The sequence below is a fragment of the Bombina bombina genome, chromosome 8 (assembly GCF_027579735.1).
Source record: "Bombina bombina isolate aBomBom1 chromosome 8, aBomBom1.pri, whole genome shotgun sequence".
NCBI classification, from domain to species: Eukaryota; Metazoa; Chordata; class Amphibia; order Anura; family Bombinatoridae; genus Bombina; species Bombina bombina.
Window position 1 is genome coordinate 194388679 of NC_069506.1, and position 22235 is coordinate 194410913.

The following is a 22235-nucleotide window of genomic DNA, read 5'->3' on the forward strand; positions in this document are numbered from 1 at the left end:
GATCTGCGGTATGGAAAAGTCGCGTCTGGAAAGTGAGCGTTAGGCCCTTTCATGACTGACTCTAAATACCAGCGGGCAGTAAAAACCAGCGTTAGGACCCCCTAACACTGGTTTGGACGGCTAACGCAGAACTCTAAATCTAGGCGTAAGAATTTAAAAGGATATGAAACAGTGCTTATTTAGTAAAAATAGTAAACTTGTTTTTTTGCCAAATGAGCACCGAGATATTCACAGTGTAGCCCCTGCCTACAGCTAGATAAGGGAGCAGACATACTGAAAACTTCTACTCTAGTAGATTCATGACATCAAGTTAGATGCCTTCCTGTAGAGGTCCCTGTCCCCTTGTAGAGCTGTGACAGGAAGTAATGGACACTGCACAAATGTTATAAAAAATAAAGGTAAAATCCTGTTAAAATTATGAATAATACATATTGCAATTGATTTCTATGATTTATAGTAAAAGCCACTGCTTAGTGCTTTCTTTTATTACAACAATGAAACAGACTGATATATTTTGTAGTATTTTTTTTACTAAAATATATACCTAGAAAAACTATAATTTCACAGTTAAATATATTAGGCTATACTGATATCCCCCAAATTTTTTATAAATTTAACAGTCGGTCAGTGACAATATATTACACTTAACGACATATGCTCAATAGACATGCATAAAACACTGAAAATATTTAAAGCCCATCAGATGCAACTTATTGAAAGGGAGATAAAGGTAAAAACAGAATTTATGTTTACCTGATAAATTACTTTCTCCAACGGTGTGTCCGGTCCACGGCGTCATCCTTACTTGTGGGATATTCTCTTCCCCAACAGGAAATGGCAAAGAGCCCAGCAAAGCTGGTCACATGATCCCTCCTAGGCTCCGCCTACCCCAGTCATTCGACCGACGTTAAGGAGGAATATTTGCATAGGAGAAACCATATGGTACCGTGGTGACTGTAGTTAAAGAAAAACATAATTTATGCTTACCTGATAAATTCCTTTCTTCTGTTGTGTGATCAGTCCACGGGTCATCATTACTTCTGGGATATAACTCCTCCCCAACAGGAAATGCAAGAGGATTCACCCAGCAGAGCTGCATATAGCTCCTCCCCTCTACGTCAGTCCCAGTCATTCGACCAAGAAACAACGAGAAAGGAGTAACCAAGGGTGAAGTGGTGACTGGAGTATAATTTAAAAGATATTTACCTGCCTTAAAACAGGGCGGGCCGTGGACTGATCACACAACAGAAGAAAGGAATTTATCAGGTAAGCATAAATTATGTTTTCTTCTGTTATGTGTGATCAGTCCACGGGTCATCATTACTTCTGGGATACCAATACCAAAGCAAAAGTACACGGATGACGGGAGGGATAGGCAGGCTCATTATACAGAAGGAACCACTGCCTGAAGAACCTTTCTCCCAAAAATAGCCTCCGAAGAAGCAAAAGTGTCAAATTTGTAAAATTTGGAAAAAGTATGAAGCGAAGACCAAGTTGCAGCCTTGCAAATCTGTTCAACAGAGGCCTCATTCTTAAAGGCCCAAGTGGAAGCCACAGCTCTAGTGGAGTGAGCTGTAATTCTTTCAGGAGGCTGCTGTCCAGCAGTCTCATAGGCTAAACGTATTATGCTACGAAGCCAAAAAGAGAGAGAGGTAGCAGAAGCTTTTTGACCTCTCCTCTGTCCAGAGTAAACGACAAACAAGGAAGAAGTTTGGCGAAAATCTTTAGTTGCCTGCAAGTAGAACTTGAGGGCACGAACTACATCCAGATTGTGTAAAAGACGTTCCTTCTTTGAAGAAGGATTTGGACACAAGGATGGGACAACAATCTCTTGATTGATGTTCCTGTTAGTGACTACCTTAGGTAAGAACCCAGGTTTAGTACGCAGAACTACCTTGTCTGAGTGAAAAATCAGATAAGGGGAATCACAATGTAAGGCTGATAACTCAGAGACTCTTCGAGCCGAGGAAATAGCCATTAAAAACAGAACTTTCCAAGATAACATTTTTATATCAATGGAATGAAGGGGTTCAAACGGAACACCCTGTAAAACGTTAAGAACTAAGTTTAAACTCCATGGTGGAGCAACAGCTTTAAACACAGGCTTGATCCTAGCTAAAGCCTGACAAAAGGACTGGACGTCTGGATTTTCTGACAGACGTCTGTGTAACAAGATGGACAGAGCTGAAATCTGTCCCTTTAATGAACTAGCTGATAAACCCTTTTCTAAACCTTCTTGTAGAAAAGACAATATCCTAGCGATCCTAACCTTACTCCAGGAGTAACCTTTGGATTCGCACCAGTATAGGTATTTCCGCCATATTTTATGGTAAATCCTTCTGGTAACAGGCTTCCTAGCCTGAATCAGGGTATCAATAACCGACTCAGAAAAACCACGTTTTGATAAAATCAAGCGTTCAATTTCCAAGCAGTCAGCTTCAGAGAAGTTAGATTTTGATGTTTGAATGGACCCTGTATCAGAAGGTCCTGTCTCAGAGGTAGAGACCAAGGCGGACAGGATGACATGTCCACTAGATCTGCATACCAAGTCCTGCGTGGCCAAGCAGGTGCTATTAGAATTACTGATGCTCTCTCCTGTTTGATTTTGGCAATCAATCGAGGAAGCAGCGGGAAGGGTGGAAACACATAAGCCATCCTGAAGTTCCAAGGTGCTGTCAAAGCATCTATCAGAACTGCTCCCGGATCCCTGGATCTGGACCCGTAGCGAGGAAGTTTGGCGTTCTGGCGAGACGCCATGAGATCTATCTCTGGTTTGCCCCAACGTCGAAGTATTTGGGCAAAGACCTCCGGATGAAGTTCCCACTCCCCCGGATGAAGAGTCTGGCGACTCAAGAAATCCGCCTCCCAGTTCTCCACTCCCGGGATGTGGATTGCTGACAGGTGGCAAGAGTGAGACTCTGCCCAGCGAATTATCTTTGATACTTCCATCATTGCTAGGGAGCTTCTTGTCCCTCCCTGATGGTTGATGTAAGCTACAGTCGTGATGTTGTCCGACTGAAACCTGATGAACCCCCGAGTTATTAACTGGGGCCAAGCCAGAAGGGCATTGAGAACTGCTCTCAATTCCAGAATGTTTATTGGAAGGAGACTCTCCTCCTGATTCCATAGTCCCTGAGCCTTCAGAGAATTCCAGACAGCGCCCCAACCTAGTAGGCTGGCGTCTGTTGTTACAATTGTCCAGTCTGGCCTGCTGAATGGCATTCCCCTGGACAGGTGTGGCCGATGAAGCCACCATAGAAGAGAATTTCTGGTCTCTTGATTCAGATTCAGAGTAGGGGACAAATCTGAGTAATCCCCATTCCACTGACTTAGCATGCATAGTTGCAGCGGTCTGAGGTGTAGGCGTGCAAAAGGTACTATGTCCATTGCCGCTACCATTAAGCCGATCACCTCCATGCATTGAGCTACTGACGGGTGTTGAATGGAATGAAGGACGCGGCATGCATTTTGAAGTTTTGTTAACCTGTCTTCTGTCAGGTAAATCTTCATTTCTACAGAATCTATAAGAGTCCCCAAGAATGGAACTCTTGTGAGAGGAAAGAGAGAACTCTTCTTTTCGTTCACTTTCCATCCATGCGACCTTAGAAATGCCAGAACTAACTCTGTATGAGACTTGGCAGTTTGAAAGCTTGAAGCTTGTATTAGAATGTCGTCTAGGTACGGAGCTACCGAAATCCCTCGCGGTCTTAGTACCGCTAGAAGGGCACCCAGAACCTTTGTGAAGATTCTTGGAGCCGTAGCCAATCCGAATGGAAGAGCTACAAACTGGTAGTGCCTGTCTAAGAAGGCAAACCTTAGATACCGGTGATGATCTTTGTGGATCGGTATGTGAAGGTAAGCATCCTTTAAATCCACTGTGGTCATGTACTGACCCTCTTGGATCATGGGTAAAATAGTCCGAATAGTTTCCATTTTGAACGATGGAACTCTTAGTAATTTGTTTAGAGTCTTTAAATCTAAGATTGGCCTGAAAGTTCCCTCTTTTTTGGGAACCACAAACAGGTTTGAGTAGAACCCTTGTCCTTGTTCCGACCACGGAACCGGATGGATCACTCCCATTGTTAACAGATCTTGTACGCAGCGTAGAAACGCTTCTTTCTTTATCTGGTTTGTTGACAACCTTGACAGATGAAATCTCCCTCTTGGGGGAGATAATTTGAAGTCTAGAAGGTATCCCTGAGATATGATCTCTAGTGCCCAGGGATCCTGAACATCTCTTGCCCAGGCCTGGGCGAAGAGAGAGAGTCTGCCCCCTACTAGATCCGGTCCCGGATCGGGGGCTCTCGGTTCATGCTGTCTTTGGGGCAGCAGCAGGTTTCCTGGCCTGCTTGCTTTTGTTCCAGGACTGGTTAGGCTTCCAGCCTTGCCTGTAACGAGCAACAGCTCCTTCCTGTTTTGGTGCAGTGGAGGTTGATGCTGCTCCTGTTTTGAAATTCCGAAAGGGACGAAAATTAGACTGTCTAGCCTTAGCTTTGGCCTTGTCTTGAGGTAGGGCGTGGCCCTTACCTCCCGTAATGTCAGCGATAATTTCTTTCAAACCGGGCCCGAATAAGGACTGCCCCTTGAAAGGTATATTAAGTAATTTGGACTTAGAAGTAACATCAGCTGACCAGGATTTTAGCCACAGTGCCCTGCGTGCCTGTATGGCGAATCCTGAGTTCTTAGCCGTAAGTTTGGTTAAATGTACTACGGCCTCCGAAATGAAAGAATTAGCTAGTTTAAGGACTCTAAGCCTGTCCGTAATGTCGTCTAGCGTAGAGGAACTAAGGTTCTCTTCAAGCGACTCAATCCAAAATGCTGCCGCAGCCGTAATCGGCGCGATACATGCAAGGGGTTGTAATATAAAACCTTGTTGAACAAACATTTTCTTAAGGTAACCCTCTAATTTTTTATCCATTGGATCTGAGAAAGCACAGCTATCCTCCACCGGGATAGTGGTACGCTTAGCTAAAGTAGAAACTGCTCCCTCCACCTTGGGGACCGTTTGCCATAAGTCCCGAGTGGTGGCGTCTATTGGAAACATCTTTCTAAATATTGGAGGGGGTGAGAACGGCACACCGGGTCTATCCCACTCCTTAGTAACAATTTCAGTTAGTCTCTTAGGTATAGGAAAAACGTCAGTACTCGCCGGTACCGCAAAGTATTTATCCAACCTACACAGTTTCTCTGGTATTGCAACAGTGTTACAATCGTTGAGAGCTGCTAAGACCTCCCCTAGTAGTACACGGAGGTTCTCCAATTTAAATTTAAAATTTGAAATATCTGAGTCCAATCTGTTTGGATCAGAACCGTCACCCACAGAATGAAGCTCTCCGTCCTCATGCTCTGCGAGCTGTGACGCAGTATCAGACATGGCCCTAGCATTGTCAGCGCACTCTGTTCTCACCCCAGAGTGATCACGCTTGCCTCTTAGTTCAGGTAATTTAGACAAAACTTCAGTCATAACAGTAGCCATATCTTGTAATGTTATCTGTAATGGCCGCCCAGATGTACTAGGCGCCAAAATATCACGCACCTCCCGGGCGGGAGATGCAGGTACTGTCGCGTGAGGCGAGTTAGTCGGCATAACTCTCCCCTCGCTGTTTGGTGAAATTTGTTCACATTGTACAGATTGACTTTTATTTAAAGTAGCATCAATACAGTTAGTACATAAATTTCTATTGGGCTCCACCTTGGCATTGGAACAAATGACACAGATATCTTCCTCTGAGTCAGACATGTTTAACACACTAGCAAAAAACTTACAACTTGGTTATAATCTTTTTTAGCAAAAAACGTACTGTGCCTCAAAGAGGTACTAACGATTAAATGACAGTTGAAATAATGAACTGAAAAACAGTTATTGCATCAAATTTTAAAACAACACAACTTTTAGCAAAGGTTTGTTCCCATTAGTAAAAAACAACACTAATTAAATTTGTACATAAGAAAACAAAACAACGTTTTTTTTTTTTTTTTTTTTTTTTTTTTTTTTTTTTTTTTTTTTTTTTATACACAGTCACTATAAGAATTCTCACAGCTCTGCTGAGAGAATTTACCTCCCTTCAAAGAAGTTTGAAGACCCCTGAGATCTGTCAGAAATGAACCGGATCATGCAGGACATATAAAAGTAGCTGACTGGAATTTTTTGATGCGTAGCAAAGAGCGCCAAAAACGGCCCCTCCCTCTCCCACACAGCAGTGAAGAGAAACGAAACTGTCACAATTAAAGCAAAAAACTGCCAAGTGGAAAATAATGCCCAAACATTTATTCACACAGTACCTCAGCAATGTAAACGATTCTACATTCCAGCAAAAACGTTTAACATGAGAATAGTTATTAAAAGGATTAGTGACCTTAACACAGTAGTTCCGGTGAAATACCATCCCCAGAATACTGAAGTGTATACATACATGTCATTTTAACGGTATGGCAGGCTTTTCTCATCAATTCCATTCAGAAAATAAAAACTGCCACATACCTCAATGCAGATTCATCTGCCCGCTGTCCCCTGATCTGAAGCCTTTACCTCCCTCAGATGGTCGAGAACAGCAATATGATCTTAACGACTCCGGTTAAAATCATAGTAAAAAATCTCTGTCAGATTCTTCCTCAAACTCTGCCAGAGAAGTAATAACACGCTCCGGTGCTATTTTAAAATAACAAACTTTTGATTGAAGTCATAAAAACTAAGTATAATCACCATAGTCCTCTCACACATCCTATCTAGTCGTTGGGTGCAAGAGAATGACTGGGACTGACGTAGAGGGGAGGAGCTATATGCAGCTCTGCTGGGTGAATCCTCTTGCATTTCCTGTTGGGGAGGAGTTATATCCCAGAAGTAATGATGACCCGTGGACTGATCACACATAACAGAAGAAATAAATTATCAGACCTGATTAATAAAACCAGGGCGGGCCGTGGACCGGACACACCGTTGGAGAAAGTAATTTATCAGGTAAACATAAATTCTGTTTTCTCCAACATAGGTGTGTCCGGTCCACGGCGTCATCCTTACTTGTGGGAACCAATACCAAAGCTTTAGGACACGGATGAAGGGAGGGAGCAAATCAGGTCACCTAAATGGAAGGCACCACGGCTTGCAAAACCTTTCTCCCAAAAATAGCCTCAGAAGAAGCAAAAGTATCAAACTTGTAAAATTTGGTAAACGTGTGCAGTGAAGACCAAGTCGCTGCCCTACATATCTGATCAACAGAAGCCTCGTTCTTGAAGGCCCATGTGGAAGCCACAGCCCTAGTGGAATGAGCTGTGATTCTTTCGGGAGGCTGCCGTCCGGCAGTCTCGTAAGCCAATCTGATGATGCTTTTAATCCAAAAAGAGAGAGAGGTAGAAGTTGCTTTTTGACCTCTCCGTTTACCGGAATAAACAACAAACAAGGAAGATGTTTGTCTAAAATCCTTTGTAGCATCTAAATAGAATTTTAGAGCGCGAACAACATCCAAATTGTGCAACAAACGTTCCTTCTTTGAAACTGGTTTCGGACATAGAGAAGGTACGATAATCTCCTGGTTAATGTTTTTGTTAGAAACAACTTTTGGAAGAAAACCAGGTTTAGTACGTAAAACCACCTTATCTGCATGGAACACCAGATAAGGAGGAGAACACTGCAGAGCAGATAATTCTGAAACTCTTCTAGCAGAAGAAATTGCAACTAAAAACAAAACTTTCCAAGATAATAACTTAATATCAACGGAATGCAAGGGTTCAAACGGAACCCCCTGAAGAACTGAAAGAACTAAATTGAGACTCCAAGGAGGAGTCAAAGGTTTGTAAACAGGCTTAATTCTAACCAGAGCCTGAACAAAGGCTTGAACATCTGGCACAGCGGCCAGCTTTTTGTGAAGTAACACAGACAAGGCAGAAATCTGTCCCTTCAGGGAACTTGCAGATAATCCTTTTTCCAATCCTTCTTGAAGGAAGGATAGAATCCTAGGAATCTTAACCTTGTCCCAAGGGAATCCTTTAGATTCACACCAACAGATATATTTTTTCCAAATTTTGTGGTAAATCTTTCTAGTTACAGGCTTTCTGGCCTGAACAAGAGTATCGATAACAGAATCTGAGAACCCTCGCTTCGATAAGATCAAGCGTTCAATCTCCAAGCAGTCAGCTGGAGTGAAACCAGATTCGGATGTTCGAACGGACCCTGAACAAGAAGGTCTCGTCTCAAAGGTAGCTTCCAAGGAGGAGCCGATGACATATTCCCCAGATCTGCATACCAAGTCCTGCGTGGCCACGCAGGAGCTATCAAGATCACCGACGCCCTCTCCTGATTGATCCTGGCTACCAGCCTGGGGATGAGAGGAAACGGCGGGAACACATAAGCTAGTTTGAAGGTCCAAGGTGCTACTAGTGCATCCACTAGAGCCGCCTTGGGATCCCTGGATCTAGACCCGTAGCAAGGAACTTTGAAGTTCTGACGAGAGGCCATCAGATCCATGTCTGGAATGCCCCACAGCTGAGTGACTTGGGCAAAGATTTCCGGATGGAGTTCCCACTCCCCCGGATGCAATGTCTGACGACTCAGAAAATCCGCTTCCCAATTTTCCACTCCTGGGATGTGGATAGCAGACAGGTGGCAGGAGTGAGACTCCGCCCATAGAATGATTTTGGTCACTTCTTCCATCGCCAGGGAACTCCTTGTTCCCCCCTGATGGTTGATGTACGCAACAGTTGTCATGTTGTCTGATTGAAACCGTATGAACTTGGCCCTCGCTAGCTGAGGCCAAGCCTTGAGAGCATTGAATATCGCTCTCAGTCCAGAATATTTATCGGTAGAAGAGATTCTTCCCGAGACCAAAGACCCTGAGCTTTCAGGGATCCCCAGACCGCGCCCCAGCCCATCAGACTGGCTTCGGTCGTGACAATGACCCACTCTGGTCTGCGGAATGTCATCCCTCGTGACAGGTTGTCCAGGGACAGCCACCAACGGAGTGAGTCTCTGGTCTTCTGATTTACTTGTATCTTCGGAGACAAGTCTGTATAGTCCCCATTCCACTGACTGAGCATGCACAGTTGTAATGGTCTTAGATGAATGCGTGCAAAAGGAACTATGTCCATTGCCGCTACCATCAACCCGATCACTTCCATGCACTGAGCTATGGAAGGAAGAGGAACGGAATGAAGTATCCGACAAGAGTCTAGAAGTTTTGTTTTTCTGGCCTCTGTCAGAAAAATCCTCATTTCTAAGGAGTCTATTATTGTTCCCAAGAAGGGAACCCTTGTTGACGGAGATAGAGAACTCTTTTCCACATTCACTTTCCATCCGTGAGATCTGAGAAAGGCCAGGACAATGTCCGTGTGGGCCTTTGCTTGAGGAAGGGACGACGCTTGAATCAGAATGTCGTCCAAGTAAGGTACTACAGCAATGCCCCTTGGTCTTAGCACAGCTAGAAGGGACCCTAGTACCTTTGTGAAAATCCTTGGAGCAGTGGCTAATCCGAAAGGAAGCGCCACGAACTGGTAATGTTTGTCCAGGAATGCGAACCTCAGGAACCGATGATGTTCCTTGTGGATAGGAATATGTAGATACGCATCCTTTAAATCCACCGTGGTCATGAATTGACCTTCCTGGATGGAAGGAAGAATAGTTCGAATGGTTTCCATCTTGAACGATGGAACCTTGAGAAACTTGTTTAAGATCTTGAGATCTAAGATTGGTCTGAACGTTCCCTCTTTTTTGGGAACTATAAACAGATTGGAGTAGAACCCCATCCCTTGTTCTCTTAATGGAACGGGATGAATCACTCCCATTTTTAACAGGTCTTCTACACAATGTAAGAATGCCTGTCTTTTTATGTGGTCTGAAGACAACTGAGACCTGTGGAACCTCCCCCTTGGGGGAAGTCCCTTGAATTCCAGAAGATAACCTTGGGAGACTATCTCTAGCGCCCAAGGATCCAGAACATCTCTTGCCCAAGCCTGAGCGAAGAGAGAGAGTCTGCCCCCCACCAGATCCGGTCCCGGATCGGGGGCCAACATTTCATGCTGTCTTGGTAGCAGTGGCAGGTTTCTTGGCCTGCTTTCCCTTGTTCCAGCCTTGCATTGGTCTCCAAGCTGGCTTGGCTTGAGAAGTATTACCCTCTTGCTTAGAGGACGTAGCACCTTGGGCTGGTCCGTTTCTACGAAAGGGACGAAAATTAGGTTTATTTTTTGCCTTGAAAGGCCGATCCTGAGGAAGGGCGTGGCCCTTACCCCCAGTGATATCCGAGATAATCTCTTTCAAGTCAGGGCCAAACAGCGTTTTCCCCTTGAAAGGAATGTTAAGTAGCTTGTTCTTGGAAGACGCATCAGCCGACCAAGATTTCAACCAAAGCGCTCTGCGCGCCACAATAGCAAACCCAGAATTCTTAGCCGCTAACCTAGCCAATTGCAAAGTGGCGTCTAGGGTGAAAGAATTAGCCAATTTGAGAGCATTGATTCTGTCCATAATCTCCTCATAAGGAGGAGAATCACTGTCGACCGCCTTTATCAGCTCATCGAACCAGAAACATGCGGCTGTAGCGACAGGGACAATGCATGAAATTGGTTGTAGAAGGTAACCCTGCTGAACAAACATCTTTTTAAGCAAACCTTCTAATTTTTTATCCATAGGATCTTTGAAAGCACAACTATCCTCTATGGGTATAGTGGTGCGTTTGTTTAAAGTGGAAACCGCTCCCTCGACCTTGGGGACTGTCTGCCATAAGTCCTTTCTGGGGTCGACCATAGGAAACAATTTTTTAAATATGGGGGGAGGGACGAAAGGAATACCGGGCCTTTCCCATTCTTTATTAACAATGTCCGCCACCCGCTTGGGTATAGGAAAAGCTTCTGGGAGCCCCGGCACCTCTAGGAACTTGTCCATTTTACATAGTTTCTCTGGGATGACCAACTTGTCACAATCATCCAGAGTGGATAATACCTCCTTAAGCAGAATGCGGAGATGTTCCAACTTAAATTTAAATGCAATCACATCAGGTTCAGCTTGTTGAGAAATGTTCCCTGAATCAGTAATTTCTCCCTCAGACAAAACCTCCCTGGCCCCATCAGACTGAGTTAGAGGCCCTTCAGAAATATTAATATCAGCGTCGTCATGCTCTTCAGTATCTAAAACAGAGCAGTCGCGCTTACGCTGATAAGTGTTCATTTTGGCTAAAATGTTTTTGACAGAATTATCCATTACAGCCGTTAATTGTTGCATAGTAAGGAGTATTGGCGCGCTAGATGTACTAGGGGCCTCCTGAGTGGGCAAGACTCGTGTAGACGAAGGAGGGAATGATGCAGTACCATGCTTACTCCCCTCACTTGAGGAATCATCTTGGGCATCATTGTCATTGTCACATAAATCACATTTATTTAAATGAATAGGAATTCTGGCTTCCCCACATTCAGAACACAGTCTATCTGGTAGTTCAGACATGTTAAACAGGCATAAACTTGATAACAAAGTACAAAAAACGTTTTAAAATAAAACCGTTACTGTCACTTTAAATTTTAAACTGAACACACTTTTTTACTGCAAATGCGAAAAAACATGAAGGAATTGTTCAAAATTCACCAAATTTTCACCACAGTGTCTTAAAGCCTTAAAAGTATTGCACACCAAATTTGGAAGCTTTAACCCTTAAAATAACGGAACCGGAGCCGTTTTTAACTTTAACCCCTTTACAGTCCCTGGTATCTGCTTTGCTGAGACCCAACCAAGCCCCAAGGGGAATACGATACCAAATGACGCCTTCAGAAAGTCTTTTCTAAGTATCAGAGCTCCTCTCACATGCGACTGCATGCCATGCCTCTCAAAAACAAGTGCGCAACACCGGCGCGAAAATGAGGCTCTGCCTATGCTTTGGGAAAGCCCCTAAAGAATAAGGTGTCTAAAACAGTGCCTGCCGATATTATTATATCAAAATACCCAGATAAAATGATTCCTCAAGGCTAAATATGTGTTAATAATCAATCGATTTAGCCCAAAAAAAGTCTACAGTCTTAATAAGCCCTTTTTGAAGCCCTTATTTACAATCGTAATAAACATGGCTTACCGGATCCCAGAGGGAAAATGACAGCTTCCAGCATTACATCGTCTTGTTAGAATGTGTCATACCTCAAGCAGCAAGAGACTGCTCACTGTTCCCCCAACTGAAGTTAATTGCTCTCAACAGTCCTGTGTGGAACAGCCATGGATTTTAGTGACGGTTGCTAAAATCATTTTCCTCATACAAACAGAAATCTTCATCTCTTTTCTGTTTCTGAGTAAATAGTACATACCAGCACTATTTCAAAATAACAAACTCTTGATTGAATAATAAAAACTACAGTTAAACACTAAAAAACTCTAAGCCATCTCCGTGGAGATGTTGCCTGTACAACGGCAAAGAGAATGACTGGGGTAGGCGGAGCCTAGGAGGGATCATGTGACCAGCTTTGCTGGGCTCTTTGCCATTTCCTGTTGGGGAAGAGAATATCCCACAAGTAAGGATGACGCCGTGGACCGGACACACCTATGTTGGAGAAATGGCTTACCGACCCCATAAGGGAAAACTGACAGTCTTCTAGCATTACTAGGTCTTGTTAGAAAAGAGACTGGTCATACCTGAAGCAGATAAGTCTGCAAACTGTTCCCCCCAACTGAAGTTCTCTAGTTTCAACAGTCCTGCGTGGGAACAGCAATGGATTTTAGTTACTGGTGCTAAAATCATACTCTTTTAACAGAAATCTTCATCACTTTCTGTTGTAGAGTAAATAGTACAAACCGGCACTATTTTAAAATAACAAACTCTTGATAGAAGAAATAAAAAACTACAACTAACACCACATACTCTTTACCGTCCCCGTGGAGATGCTACTTGTTCAGAGCGGCAAAGAGAATGACTGGGGGTGGAGCCAGAGGGGGGGCTATATGGACAGCTTTTGCTGTGTGCTCTATTTGCCATTTCCTGTAGGGAATGAGAATATCCCACAAGTAAGGATGAAGCCATGGACCGGACACACCAATGTAGGAGAAAGATAGGATACGCAATTGACGTAAGGGGATCTGCGGTATGGAAAAGTCGCGTCTGGAAAGTGAGCGTTAGGCCCTTTCATGACTGACTCTAAATACCAGCGGGCAGTAAAAACCAGCGTTAGGACCCCCTAACACTGGTTTGGACGGCTAACGCAGAACTCTAAATCTAGGCGTAAGAATTTAAAAGGATATGAAACAGTGCTTATTTAGTAAAAATAGTAAACTTGTTTTTTTGCCAAATGAGCACCGAGATATTCACAGTGTAGCCCCTGCCTACAGCTAGATAAGGGAGCAGACATACTGAAAACTTCTACTCTAGTAGATTCATGACATCAAGTTAGATGCCTTCCTGTAGAGGTCCCTGTCCCCTTGTAGAGCTGTGACAGGAAGTAATGGACACTGCACAAATGTTATAAAAAATAAAGGTAAAATCCTGTTAAAATTATGAATAATACATATTGCAATTGATTTCTATGATTTATAGTAAAAGCCACTGCTTAGTGCTTTCTTTTATTACAACAATGAAACAGACTGATATATTTTGTAGTATTTTTTTTACTAAAATATATACCTAGAAAAACTATAATTTCACAGTTAAATATATTAGGCTATACTGATATCCCCCAAATTTTTTATAAATTTAACAGTCGGTCAGTGACAATATATTACACTTAACGACATATGCTCAATAGACATGCATAAAACACTGAAAATATTTAAAGCCCATCAGATGCAACTTATTGAAAGGGAGATAAAGGTAAAAACAGAATTTATGTTTACCTGATAAATTACTTTCTCCAACGGTGTGTCCGGTCCACGGCGTCATCCTTACTTGTGGGATATTCTCTTCCCCAACAGGAAATGGCAAAGAGCCCAGCAAAGCTGGTCACATGATCCCTCCTAGGCTCCGCCTACCCCAGTCATTCGACCGACGTTAAGGAGGAATATTTGCATAGGAGAAACCATATGGTACCGTGGTGACTGTAGTTAAAGAAAATAAATTATCAGACCTGATTAATAAAACCAGGGCGGGCCGTGGACCGGACACACCGTTGGAGAAAGTAATTTATCAGGTAAACATAAATTCTGTTTTCTCCAACATAGGTGTGTCCGGTCCACGGCGTCATCCTTACTTGTGGGAACCAATACCGAAGCTTTAGGACACGGATGAAGGGAGGGAGCAAATCAGGTCACCTAAATGGAAGGCACCACGGCTTGCAAAACCTTTCTCCCAAAAATAGCCTCAGAAGAAGCAAAAGTATCAAACTTGTAAAATTTGGTAAACGTGTGCAGTGAAGACCAAGTCGCTGCCCTACATATCTGATCAACAGAAGCCTCGTTCTTGAAGGCCCATGTGGAAGCCACAGCCCTAGTGGAATGAGCTGTGATTCTTTCGGGAGGCTGCCGTCCGGCAGTCTCGTAAGCCAATCTGATGATGCTTTTAATCCAAAAAGAGAGAGAGGTAGAAGTTGCTTTTTGACCTCTCCGTTTACCGGAATAAACAACAAACAAGGAAGATGTTTGTCTAAAATCCTTTGTAGCATCTAAATAGAATTTTAGAGCGCGAACAACATCCAAATTGTGCAACAAACGTTCCTTCTTTGAAACTGGTTTCGGACATAGAGAAGGTACGATAATCTCCTGGTTAATGTTTTTGTTAGAAACAACTTTTGGAAGAAAACCAGGTTTAGTACGTAAAACCACCTTATCTGCATGGAACACCAGATAAGGAGGAGAACACTGCAGAGCAGATAATTCTGAAACTCTTCTAGCAGAAGAAATTGCAACTAAAAACAAAACTTTCCAAGATAATAACTTAATATCAACGGAATGCAAGGGTTCAAACGGAACCCCCTGAAGAACTGAAAGAACTAAATTGAGACTCCAAGGAGGAGTCAAAGGTTTGTAAACAGGCTTAATTCTAACCAGAGCCTGAACAAAGGCTTGAACATCTGGCACAGCGGCCAGCTTTTTGTGAAGTAACACAGACAAGGCAGAAATCTGTCCCTTCAGGGAACTTGCAGATAATCCTTTTTCCAATCCTTCTTGAAGGAAGGATAGAATCCTAGGAATCTTAACCTTGTCCCAAGGGAATCCTTTAGATTCACACCAACAGATATATTTTTTCCAAATTTTGTGGTAAATCTTTCTAGTTACAGGCTTTCTGGCCTGAACAAGAGTATCGATAACAGAATCTGAGAACCCTCGCTTCGCTAAGATCAAGCGTTCAATCTCCAAGCAGTCAGCTGGAGTGAAACCAGATTCGGATGTTCGAACGGACCCTGAACAAGAAGGTCTCGTCTCAAAGGTAGCTTCCAAGGAGGAGCCGATGACATATTCCCCAGATCTGCATACCAAGTCCTGCGTGGCCACGCAGGAGCTATCAAGATCACCGACGCCCTCTCCTGATTGATCCTGGCTACCAGCCTGGGGATGAGAGGAAACGGCGGGAACACATAAGCTAGTTTGAAGGTCCAAGGTGCTACTAGTGCATCCACTAGAGCCGCCTTGGGATCCCTGGATCTAGACCCGTAGCAAGGAACTTTGAAGTTCTGACGAGAGGCCATCAGATCCATGTCTGGAATGCCCCACAGCTGAGTGACTTGGGCAAAGATTTCCGGATGGAGTTCCCACTCCCCCGGATGCAATGTCTGACGACTCAGAAAATCCGCTTCCCAATTTTCCACTCCTGGGATGTGGATAGCAGACAGGTGGCAGGAGTGAGACTCCGCCCATAGAATGATTTTGGTCACTTCTTCCATCGCCAGGGAACTCCTTGTTCCCCCCTGATGGTTGATGTACGCAACAGTTGTCATGTTGTCTGATTGAAACCGTATGAACTTGGCCCTCGCTAGCTGAGGCCAAGCCTTGAGAGCATTGAATATCGCTCTCAGTCCAGAATATTTATCGGTAGAAGAGATTCTTCCCGAGACCAAAGACCCTGAGCTTTCAGGGATCCCCAGACCGCGCCCCAGCCCATCAGACTGGCTTCGGTCGTGACAATGACCCACTCTGGTCTGCGGAATGTCATCCCTCGTGACAGGTTGTCCAGGGACAGCCACCAACGGAGTGAGTCTCTGGTCTTCTGATTTACTTGTATCTTCGGAGACAAGTCTGTATAGTCCCCATTCCACTGACTGAGCATGCACAGTTGTAATGGTCTTAGATGAATGCGTGCAAAAGGAACTATGTCCATTGCCGCTACCATCAACCCGATCACTTCCATGCACTGAGCTATGGAAGGAAGAGGAACGGAATGAAGTATCCGACAAGAGTCTAGAAGTTTTGTTTTTCTGGCCTCTGTCAGAAAAATCCTCATTTCTAAGGAGTCTATTATTGTTCCCAAGAAGGGAACCCTTGTTGACGGAGATAGAGAACTCTTTTCCACGTTCACTTTCCATCCGTGAGATCTGAGAAAGGCCAGGACAATGTCCGTGTGGGCCTTTGCTTGAGGAAGGGACGACGCTTGAATCAGAATGTCGTCCAAGTAAGGTACTACAGCAATGCCCCTTGGTCTTAGCACAGCTAGAAGGGACCCTAGTACCTTTGTGAAAATCCTTGGAGCAGTGGCTAATCCGAAAGGAAGCGCCACGAACTGGTAATGTTTGTCCAGGAATGCGAACCTCAGGAACCGATGATGTTCCTTGTGGATAGGAATATGTAGATACGCATCCTTTAAATCCACCGTGGTCATGAATTGACCTTCCTGGATGGAAGGAAGAATAGTTCGAATGGTTTCCATCTTGAACGATGGAACCTTGAGAAACTTGTTTAAGATCTTGAGATCTAAGATTGGTCTGAACGTTCCCTCTTTTTTGGGAACTATAAACAGATTGGAGTAGAACCCCATCCCTTGTTCTCTTAATGGAACGGGATGAATCACTCCCATTTTTAACAGGTCTTCTACACAATGTAAGAATGCCTGTCTTTTTATGTGGTCTGAAGACAACTGAGACCTGTGGAACCTCCCCCTTGGGGGAAGTCCCTTGAATTCCAGAAGATAACCTTGGGAGACTATCTCTAGCGCCCAAGGATCCAGAACATCTCTTGCCCAAGCCTGAGCGAAGAGAGAGAGTCTGCCCCCCACCAGATCCGGTCCCGGATCGGGGGCCAACATTTCATGCTGTCTTGGTAGCAGTGGCAGGTTTCTTGGCCTGCTTTCCCTTGTTCCAGCCTTGCATTGGTCTCCAAGCTGGCTTGGCTTGAGAAGTATTACCCTCTTGCTTAGAGGACGTAGCACCTTGGGCTGGTCCGTTTCTACGAAAGGGACGAAAATTAGGTTTATTTTTTGCCTTGAAAGGCCGATCCTGAGGAAGGGCGTGGCCCTTACCCCCAGTGATATCCGAGATAATCTCTTTCAAGTCAGGGCCAAACAGCGTTTTCCCCTTGAAAGGAATGTTAAGTAGCTTGTTCTTGGAAGACGCATCAGCCGACCAAGATTTCAACCAAAGCGCTCTGCGCGCCACAATAGCAAACCCAGAATTCTTAGCCGCTAACCTAGCCAATTGCAAAGTGGCGTCTAGGGTGAAAGAATTAGCCAATTTGAGAGCATTGATTCTGTCCATAATCTCCTCATAAGGAGGAGAATCACTGTCGACCGCCTTTATCAGCTCATCGAACCAGAAACATGCGGCTGTAGCGACAGGGACAATGCATGAAATTGGTTGTAGAAGGTAACCCTGCTGAACAAACATCTTTTTAAGCAAACCTTCTAATTTTTTATCCATAGGATCTTTGAAAGCACAACTATCCTCTATGGGTATAGTGGTGCGTTTGTTTAAAGTGGAAACCGCTCCCTCGACCTTGGGGACTGTCTGCCATAAGTCCTTTCTGGGGTCGACCATAGGAAACAATTTTTTAAATATGGGGGGAGGGACGAAAGGAATACCGGGCCTTTCCCATTCTTTATTAACAATGTCCGCCACCCGCTTGGGTATAGGAAAAGCTTCTGGGAGCCCCGGCACCTCTAGGAACTTGTCCATTTTACATAGTTTCTCTGGGATGACCAACTTGTCACAATCATCCAGAGTGGATAATACCTCCTTAAGCAGAATGCGGAGATGTTCCAACTTAAATTTAAATGCAATCACATCAGGTTCAGCTTGTTGAGAAATGTTCCCTGAATCAGTAATTTCTCCCTCAGACAAAACCTCCCTGGCCCCATCAGACTGAGTTAGAGGCCCTTCAGAAATATTAATATCAGCGTCGTCATGCTCTTCAGTATCTAAAACAGAGCAGTCGCGCTTACGCTGATAAGTGTTCATTTTGGCTAAAATGTTTTTGACAGAATTATCCATTACAGCCGTTAATTGTTGCATAGTAAGGAGTATTGGCGCGCTAGATGTACTAGGGGCCTCCTGAGTGGGCAAGACTCGTGTAGACGAAGGAGGGAATGATGCAGTACCATGCTTACTCCCCTCACTTGAGGAATCATCTTGGGCATCATTGTCATTGTCACATAAATCACATTTATTTAAATGAATAGGAATTCTGGCTTCCCCACATTCAGAACACAGTCTATCTGGTAGTTCAGACATGTTAAACAGGCATAAACTTGATAACAAAGTACAAAAAACGTTTTAAAATAAAACCGTTACTGTCACTTTAAATTTTAAACTGAACACACTTTTTTACTGCAAATGCGAAAAAACATGAAGGAATTGTTCAAAATTCACCAAATTTTCACCACAGTGTCTTAAAGCCTTAAAAGTATTGCACACCAAATTTGGAAGCTTTAACCCTTAAAATAACGGAACCGGAGCCGTTTTTAACTTTAACCCCTTTACAGTCCCTGGTATCTGCTTTGCTGAGACCCAACCAAGCCCCAAGGGGAATACGATACCAAATGACGCCTTCAGAAAGTCTTTTCTAAGTATCAGAGCTCCTCTCACATGCGACTGCATGCCATGCCTCTCAAAAACAAGTGCGCAACACCGGCGCGAAAATGAGGCTCTGCCTATGCTTTGGGAAAGCCCCTAAAGAATAAGGTGTCTAAAACAGTGCCTGCCGATATTATTATATCAAAATACCCAGATAAAATGATTCCTCAAGGCTAAATATGTGTTAATAATCAATCGATTTAGCCCAAAAAAAGTCTACAGTCTTAATAAGCCCTTTTTGAAGCCCTTATTTACAATCGTAATAAACATGGCTTACCGGATCCCAGAGGGAAAATGACAGCTTCCAGCATTACATCGTCTTGTTAGAATGTGTCATACCTCAAGCAGCAAGAGACTGCTCACTGTTCCCCCAACTGAAGTTAATTGCTCTCAACAGTCCTGTGTGGAACAGCCATGGATTTTAGTGACGGTTGCTAAAATCATTTTCCTCATACAAACAGAAATCTTCATCTCTTTTCTGTTTCTGAGTAAATAGTACATACCAGCACTATTTCAAAATAACAAACTCTTGATTGAATAATAAAAACTACAGTTAAACACTAAAAAACTCTAAGCCATCTCCGTGGAGATGTTGCCTGTACAACGGCAAAGAGAATGACTGGGGTAGGCGGAGCCTAGGAGGGATCATGTGACCAGCTTTGCTGGGCTCTTTGCCATTTCCTGTTGGGGAAGAGAATATCCCACAAGTAAGGATGACGCCGTGGACCGGACACACCTATGTTGGAGAAATAGTATGTTGGGGCTGTACAGCAGCATCATAGTATTTTAAAGCACTCCAGTACAACTGCATTATAAATACACCACTACCAGTACTGCTGTCTGAGTCTTAGCAGTTGATAACTGGTGCATATGTACAGTGTGCATGTTTTTTTGTCAATTAACCTTGTGCAGGGGAGTGTACTGCTCAGATTAGCACCAGGTGAGTAACAGGTGATGATCTCAAGCCAACCTTTTTAATACAATTGTATAGAAAAGTTAAGATATTCACAAAATCTATTACTATCTAAAAACATATGTAATTTTTATACATTAGGATCCTAATAATTGCAAATACATACCATTGCATAATAGTTGCTGTTCACCATGATGGGCCCCCTTCCACGCAAGTAGATATATTCTTCCCACCAATCGCTAACCTGATACAAAACAAAGTATATTATTATCATATTATGCAAATAATATTGTTGTATCCTAAAATATTAATTTGCTGGTTTGTTTACCAAAGGCTAATCACATTCATGTACTTAAAGGGACACTTAACCCAAACATTTTCTTTCATGATTCAGATAGAGAATATAATTTTAAACAACATTCAAATTTACTTCTATTATTTAATTTTCTTCATTCTTTAGCTATCCTTTGTTGAAGAAATATCAATGTATATGGGTGAGCCAATCACACAAGGCATCTATGGGCAGCAACCAATCAGCAGCTACTGAGCCTATCTAGATATGCATTTCAGCAAAGTATAACAAGAGAATGAAGCAAATTAAATAAATGAAGTAAATGAGAAAGTTGTTTAAAATTACATGCTCTATCTAAATCATGAAAGAAAAAATGTGGGTTTCATGACCCTTTAACCTGGCTTTTAAAAAAAAAAAATGTGGAAAAAGTAATAAAAGCAACAAAAAGGAGCATGGAAAAAATAAAAAATAAAGGTACAGCCAGAAAAAAACAGTATGAGGTCTTGTGGACTCTCACCACCATGAACGAAATGAATTTATCAGGAAAGCCTAAATTATGTTTTCTTTCATACAGGTGGTGAGAGTCCACGATCCATTACTCCTGGGAAACACACAAGCAGTGAAGTCCATTAGTAATTAGGGTCAAGACAATCATAACACAATTTATGCGTACCTGATACATTTCTTTCTTTCCAGATATGGAGAGTCCACAACGTCATTCAATTACTAGTGGGAATATCACTCCTGGCCAGCAGGAGGAGGCAAATAGCACCACAGCAAAGCTGTTAAGTGTCACTCCCCTACCCAGAATCCCCAGTCATTTGACCGAAGGGAAATGAAAAAGGAATAACAAAGGTGTAGAGGTGCCTGAGGTTTAGTAAAAAAATAAATGTCTTAATAAAGGGTGGGGTCGTGGACTCTCCATATCCGGAAAGAAAGAAATTTATCAGGTAAGATATGGAGAGCCTGTAGGTAGAATTTTAGAGCATGCACAACATCCAAATTGTGCAACAGACTTCTTTATGAGAAGAAGGATTGGGACAGAGAGAAGGAACAACAATTTCCTGATTAATATTTCTATCCAAAACCACTTTTGGAATAAACCCCAATTTAGTATGGAGAAGCGCCTTATCCGCATAAAAAGATAAGGTAAGGCGAATCACACTGCAAAGGCGAGAGTTCCGAAACTCTCAGAGCAGAAGAGATAGCAATAAGAAACAAAAACTTCCAAGATAGCAACTTAATATCTATAGAATGCATTGGCTCAAAAGGAGCCTGCTGCAAAACTTTAAGAACAAGATTAAGGCTCAAGGAGGAGCAACAGGTTTCAACACAGGCCTGATTCTGACCAGGGCCTGACAAAAAGATTGAACATCTGGCACATCCACCAGACGCTTGTGTAACAAAATAGATAAAGCAGATATCTGACCTTTCAGAGAACTGACTGACAACCCTTTCTCTAGACTTTCCCGGGGAAAAGACAAAATTCTAGGAATCCTGACCCTACTCCAAGAGTAGCCCTTAGATTCACACCAATAAAGGTATTTACGCCATACCTTATGGTAAATTTTTCGAGTAACAGGCTTGCGAGCCTGGATCATTGTCTCGATGACCGACTCAGAAAATCCACGCTTAGACAGAACTAAGCATTCAATCTCCAAACAGTCAGCTTCATAGAAACGAGATTTGGATGGAGAAATGGACCCTGAGTTAGAAGGTCCTTCCTCAGAGGCAACCTCCAAGGCAGCCGAGATGACATCTTCAATAGGTATGCATACCAGATCCTTCGAGGCCATGCATGAGCTATTAGAATTACTGATGCTCTCTCTTGTTTGATACGAGCAATAACTTGTGGAAGGAGCGCAAACAGAGGAAACAGGTATGCTAGACCGAAATCCCAAGGAACCACCAGAGCATCTATCAGAGCGGCCTAAGGATCTCTTGACCTTGAACTGTACCTTGGAAGCTTGGTGTTCTGCCGAGACCCCATCAGATCCAACTCCGGCACCTCCTATTTGACGGTTAACCTGGAGAACAACTACAGATGGAGAGCCCACTCCCTTGGATGAAATGTCTGTCTGCTCAGGAAATCCGCTTCCCAGTTGTCCACTCCAGGAATGTGGATGGCAGATAAACAATTGTGAGCTT

At 43.3% G+C, this 22235-nt stretch overlaps 1 protein-coding gene across 1 annotated transcript in view; it reads right to left on the minus strand.

Annotated features, from left to right (window-relative positions):
- LOC128638699 (carnitine O-palmitoyltransferase 1, liver isoform) overlaps positions 1-22235 on the minus strand; it is a 525225-nt gene that overhangs the window by 226756 nt on the left and 276234 nt on the right. Inside the window, exon 7 of the mRNA XM_053690821.1 lies at positions 19962-20039. Coding sequence (XP_053546796.1) covers positions 19962-20039 — 78 coding nt within the window. The remainder of the gene's footprint in view (positions 1-19961; positions 20040-22235) is intronic.